The sequence below is a fragment of the Alosa alosa genome, chromosome 11 (assembly GCF_017589495.1).
Source record: "Alosa alosa isolate M-15738 ecotype Scorff River chromosome 11, AALO_Geno_1.1, whole genome shotgun sequence".
NCBI classification, from domain to species: domain Eukaryota; kingdom Metazoa; phylum Chordata; class Actinopteri; order Clupeiformes; family Clupeidae; genus Alosa; species Alosa alosa.
In genome coordinates, this window is record NC_063199.1 from 4,406,861 (window position 1) to 4,413,611 (window position 6,751).

At 38.3% G+C, this 6,751-nt stretch overlaps 1 protein-coding gene across 1 annotated transcript in view; it reads right to left on the reverse strand.

Moving 5' to 3' along the window:
• Positions 1-3,263, reverse strand: part of hydin (HYDIN axonemal central pair apparatus protein) — an 89,781-nt gene extending 86,518 nt beyond the window's left edge. Inside the window, 4 exon segments of the mRNA XM_048257159.1 lie at positions 1,187-1,306; positions 1,910-2,035; positions 2,760-2,928; positions 3,174-3,263. Of these exon segments, the coding sequence (XP_048113116.1) occupies positions 1,187-1,306; positions 1,910-2,035; positions 2,760-2,894 (381 nt within the window). The 5' untranslated portion in view covers positions 2,895-2,928; positions 3,174-3,263.
• Positions 3,264-6,751: the final 3,488 nt, after the last annotated feature.

The window sequence follows — 6,751 nt, forward strand, 5'->3', positions numbered from 1 at the left end:
ATAAACAATGTACCTTTGCTCTATAAATGCACACATTCTTCCGACTGTCGTTTTTTCCATGTTTGCAAGTGTTGCTACTAGCATTTACCATAGCCACTTTTTAAACTAACGTCATCCACTTTCGTCGCTGATTGGACTGCCATCCTGGTGGCTGAGGGAAACGTAAACGCATTAAAAGGAGCCAGACTAGTATCTCAGTGAATTGAAAATGAGTGGAAGTACTAGGCTGGCGGGGCCAGGCCAAAAATGTATTGCATCACCTAGAAAACCAGTACTTCAATAATGTTTAATGAAATGAATGTCAGATCTTTGTACATTTGCATTTATGCCTGATTTACTTGAAATGAATTAAACACCAAAAGCTGTTTTTTGATAAATTAATCCATTCATTTAATCACTTGTGCTCTGAATTCTTAAACTCTCTCAAAAGCTCAAGCTCTATTCCCAGACACCCCATTATTAAACATTATTAAAGTGCAAATGGAGGTTTAAACACTATGTGGATTGCATTAAGCCAATTAATAAATTCTCCAGCTTCCATCTATTATTCGAGCCTTTAATGAATATTTTATTATGCATTAATATCAGCAAGGGACCCGCTCGAAAATATCCATAGAATGTAAAATGCTACCCAAGGAGTCCTCATTGGCATTATTATTGAGCCACTGTGTGCAGTCACTATACTACAATGCATCTCCTTGACCTACTGATGAACCTTTGACTTAGTTTTATGGGGAGGAATGTCTTCAGAGTGTAATGGAGACCCTGGCCCATTCAAGTGATGGATCCACAGATGATTCAGTCCTTTCATCTAATTAATAATGTGTGGAGCGTTTGCTTTGGAATGCGACTTAATGGAGAATCCAATCACTTGCTATGGTGCATGCACAGGTTTAATCAATGGGCCAGAACCCAGTGTGTCTTAATGCCTCCATTCCCTTTGTAATTATCCTAATAAAGGTAGACCAAGCAGGCAGCTTGGCCCACCTGAGCATGTATTTTAAGACATCTACATAATGCAATAAACACAGGCCTAATTAATAGTCTCTTATTAACGTTTCATCACACCTATACAAATACACACACACACCCACACCCACACACACACACACAGACACACACACACACACACACACACACACACATAAATCCCTGTTCCATGGACCTGGTGCATTAGCAAGCCCACCTTGTCATTGTTTCGCAGAACTAGAGGCACCTCGTAGCTCTCTGAGGGGGTGTAGTTCTGGAACACAATCTCAGAGGGGTAGGGCTGGAACATGGGCTGGTCCACATCCACACAGGAGGCCTACACATGACAGGGGCCAATGGTGTAAATATAGCAGATGTGCAAATGAATAAAGTAATGCCAACATGACCCACTTCACTTCATATGAAGATGCACAACAGTTTATTGTAAGCGGGCTAACACTGTCCCTTTCTTCCAAATCTGTTAGGCAAACCACAAGAGATGGTAATCCAGGGGCTTGATTATGCAAGATTTACGCTGCCTATTCTAAAAAGCTTTGAAGATTTTCAACCTAGAGGATAAATAAAAGCACAGGTTTGGCATAATTTGAGAATCAAACACCTGGAAATAGCAATCACTCAAGTCTTGATTCATGTTATTGAAGTTTCTTTTTAAGATTTCAGTGTGTACACGAGTAGATCAGCAACTGATAAATGCAATGTACTAGATTAATAGTATCCCTCTGTAATATACATAATGATTCATTTGTCACATAATTCACTTATTACTGTGACAATGTAAGAGGAAACACTGTATCACAAAATGTGCACAAAAACGGCATATTGTTGTATTACAGCTACATTGGACCATTTATCAAAGGATGATTGTTGTCTTAAAGATGCATGTATACAGTATTCAAGAGTGTATTTGTGAAGAGAATACCTTCTGATGTGTCGTTTTACTCATATCTAAGAGCTCCAGAATGCGAGGAAGATGCATCTCACTTGTGTTTGCCAGCCTCTCCTCAGTGGAAAGTGACATCTCTTTTGCAAACACAGAGGGCGTCATCTACAACAAAACAAGCCATTTATGCCAAGTTCCCATTTTATAACTAACATCACTGGTGTTGCCCAGAAACCTGTGAATGTTCTGTATCGGATCAAATATTCATGGTTACAAGATTGTGCTTCCTGGTGTTACTGGGCTTTCTATCATTCTGTTTACTTAGTGTTAGGCTATGTGTTCATTTGTTTACATCTTGGATAGTGTGAAACATAAGTATCTGCAGATAAAATGTCTAAAACCAAAAAAAGATGCATATACTATATTTTGTATCTAGGTAAATACACCATCAAGGACCCAGATGCATTCTATGTCAACATATTTTAAAACCTCACAAGATGCATTTCAAATAATAATGTCCTTTTCTACAGAGAACAATAGCCCACCATCATATGAGAAACATACTGTAAACGTCCCTTATTTCAAGGCCAACTGCAGAAAAGAGTTTAACTTAAAATATAAATGAGTGATGAAGTAAGGGATATGTTACATTTTTAATAGCTGCCAGTTATGTGTACTCAAATATGTCCCCTCTATAATTCAAGGACAAAGCAAAATGCAAACGCCACTATTCTAAAATAAAAAAAAAGACTACGCAAACGTGTGTAATTTGCGCGTTGTTGTCGTAGGCTAACTGTTTTAATACTCCTATCGTGGTAATAAAAATGACCATGATTGAAAATGAAATGAAATGAATGAAAATGACTTGCAAACATGGACCAACTCTTACTCGAGTTGTTTTCTCTTGTCGTTTCACCAATTTGGGATTTCGTTTTGCCACAACTTTGCTCTTGGGTCCATCCGTCATTTTGAGAGGTAGGCTCTGAAGAGCAGTGTTTGAAGTTTGGACCTTTGAAGTTGGCATTGTGAAGTTGGGTCTTTATTTCATATTATCTAATCTGGGGGGAAAGTATACACAAATAGAAAATTACAACATACAACATGATTCTATGGTTAGGCTCCAAGCACAGTAACGTAAATGTAGCTAACGTTAGCTATTAGCATAAACTGTTGATTCAGTTCTACAGACAGCAGTTATCGGAAATAAATGAGCACCTCGTTGATCTTTAAATAAACAACTCGCACATATGGCACATACGAATTAAACATTGTGCAAGTCAACTAACAAGGTTCATTTACTTACAGAGTTCTTCATTTTCACAACTGGACAGTTATTTGCACACATATGTCTCGGTGAAGTCGGAGTTTGGCGGTTGCTATGACACCATATCTGCCAACCTTTAAACAAACCATTACCGGATAGGCTGGACCAGAGCTCTGCTTGGCTGGACAACAGTCTTTTGATTGCTGATTGGCTTAAAGTTTGTAGTTAAAAATAAAATCAAATCAAAGATTTTTGAGCAGAATCTTAGGAGATAACTGATTGGTAAATTGGTGCGTACGGTCCTCTATTTCTTGTAGGGGGAGGATTTATGATAGGCCTACATGAAATACGTATTTCAAATACAAAATAGTATGTGCATTAGTTTAAATATATTACCAAATATTTTTGGTAGAACCAATACTTTTTGGTGGTGTGATTTACTTAAGCATCTTCTATGTTCACATTTAAAGGCCCTGTGATTGCAAACAAGAGTCCTCAAAAGCCTAACCTTGTGGTGATGACATCATAAAAGTGCCTCTGACTGGTGCTGACTTCGTTATTTGCCCAGACTTGTTGTCATATTGAGATTCGGGAAGATGATCCATCCAAGATGAGTATAAATATAGTATCCCGTGAGGGAATACTCTGCAGTTATCCCAATCCGTGAATTAGTGAAAGACACTCACTCAGCACACACAGAGGTGAAGCTGCCTGCAACAACAGCGATGCTCGGGGAGCAGTGAGGGTATAGGTGCCTTGCTCAAGGGCACTTCAGCCGTGCCTACTGGTCGGGGTTCGTGCCGGCAACCCTCCGGTTACAAGTCCGAAGTGCTAACCAGTAGGCCACGGCTGCCATAACATGTACTGTAGTTAATGCTCACACACACAGTTCATTCTCTCACACACCAACCCACTCACTCACTCAATCCCATGATTTGCCTACTTGCTCTCCCACAGAACTTTGGAACAATTTTGACTGTGGTGTATATGTCCTTCAAAGTTGATGATAAACACCTTTTGAGCATTGTTGGGCAGTGTTACTGAGTAGCCTATATTGTTCTGGCACATTTCCTTTGATATTTTTTTTTAGGCACCTTATTCTTGAGAAACTTTAATCATCAGTTGGCATATTGACATGATCATCCAACCGTGCACATGGAACCATTTACAGTATGTGTGCCCTGCAACATTGCTCAAAAAGTTGTCCCATGTATCACCTACAGCAACAATGAAACACTCATATGCCCCTTGGCATCAATATAATACCATTAGCACTTAGACCCAGGTAATTAAAAACCAGTTGAAAGGGTCATGATCCTACCTGATCAACAACGTTACACAGCGCAATATCAAGCATTCTGAGCATTGATTTAACAATGTCAGAGACTTCATTTTTTGTATTATGTCAGTATATATACCATGAATTTGAAGATGTTATTTTGAGTGTGATGTAATAGAGCTGCATTGTGTTGCTTTAAGCCCATATTATGTGGCTCTCAATAGGTTCAGTTGTTTGTTGGTCTACCACTTGAGAAGTTCAGTTGTGACTTTTTGAGTACATCTCTGATACAGTATTTAGGCTAAGAGATGTAACAGGCAGGTCAGCATTTAGTTGATCTGTTGGCTGTTCATGGCAGATTCATGGCATGTCTCGAAGGCAGAAAAAAGCTGTTGCTCTCACTTAATCAACAGAGTCAGTGTACTGATGAAGGAATAGATTGAATAGACAGATATGGAAGGATATCATGCCCTTCCATGATAGGTAGGCTATTTTTAATATTTTCAAAATACAAAAACACAAACATTTTGATCACACTTCAACGCTTCAAATCCTTGTTTATTGTGGCTGCCTTGCAGCTGACTGTTGTTTGATGCAGCTGCACTTTAAACTTTGTGCATAGGCTGGTTCATATTCCAGAAATAGATAGCATATGCATGAACATGTATTGTTCAGCATGTCCAGTGACTTATAATTCCTGTAATATTTGCTTACTTGAAAGGAACACGTCAACATTTTGGGAAATAGCTTATTCGTTGTGTCCCCCAGAGTTAGATAAAATTCGCCTCTGTGCGTGCTAGTAAATCAGTCTGATGCACCCACCAGCCTAGCTTAGCATACATGTAGTTCATTGAGGGGGTCAGAATAGCTCCCAAAAGTGACAAAAGAACTCCCAACATTTTCCTATTTACATGTTGTGACTTGTATAGTCACAACAAACAAATACCAATGTAAAACGAGACAGTTATTTTCTGTAAAAGAAAAATAGAACAAATAAATTAAATCTCACGTACACCGTTTGTGATCAGGACAGAATTTAAAAAAAAATGTAAAGGAGAAGTCAATTTATGTGCCAAGTACTGACATATCCTCTTACTGTCCTTTTATTTTAAATAAATAAATAAATGCATTTTTCAGCAATTTGGAAAATTGTTGTCCTTCAAAGGCCTACTTGGCACCAATGTGTCAGAGGAGGATGAAAAAGGAATTTTACTCATAACACACACAGGAACAGAACAACCCTTTCACACTTTCACTTTTTACAAACAATTCTTCTAAAATGGATTTTAGGCATCGCAAACAGAACGCTTCAGTTACGCGCCTGGTGTAGCTTCCCTGTAAGACTTTTAAAAACAAAACACAAATAGGTTCAGTTGTTTAGTATACAGTACAGTATGTCCACCATACTTATTTATCCTTCTGTGATTCAAAGGTAGATTACAGGCTGACCAACGGTTGGTCTCATTGAAAATAGGTCTTACTGTTTGAATGTGGAAATGACCACAAATACCTGCCAAACGAGACAGTGATTTTCTACGCATATACTTGGAACTATATTCCCATTCAGGTGAAAAATTGTTACTTGGGATTATGACATAATTTGCTCTCTCTCTCTCTCTCTCTCTCTCTCTCTCTCTCTCTCTCTCTCTCTCTCTTTCTCTTTACGATACTCTGAATGCACCAGAGTGAAAATATTAGAAATATTATTTCTTATGTTCAGGAAAAAGATTGTAAATCTGACAAAACAAGAAATAATGACTTATCTTTTTTACTGACTCATTTAGCAAAATATTATTTGTCTCCACAATTACAGTTCCAACACAAAATTACTATAGATATTTATGTTAGCCATATGCAGGACATTACTCTATGCTCAGACTGCCTGCATGAAATATTTACTGACATGGCACATGAACATTACAGATTATCTGTTATATAAATCTATCTATCAGATTTTGTGTTGTTTTTTCTGAGAAATTCCAACTCTCATGGTCACCTGGTGTGTGTGTGTGTGTGTGTGTGTGTGTGTGTGTGTGTGTGTGTGTGTGTGTGTGTGTGTGTGTGTGTGTGTGTGTGTGTGTGCGTGTGTGTATGTGGGTGTGTGCTATACATTTGCAGAATCACCTGCAGGACATTTATAAGGACCTATTGCGTGGCTTATAATTTCACTGTCTCTTACTTGGGAAGACACTAAACTCTTTTCTTTTCTTGATTTCTGTGAAGGATCTTCTCTCTATTGCTTTATAAAACTGCATCTCTCTCTCTCTCTCTCTCTCGTCTTGGCTGTTTGATAAGTCTGAATAATGAGTCCATTGTTAATTGATAGCTTTTTTAGGTC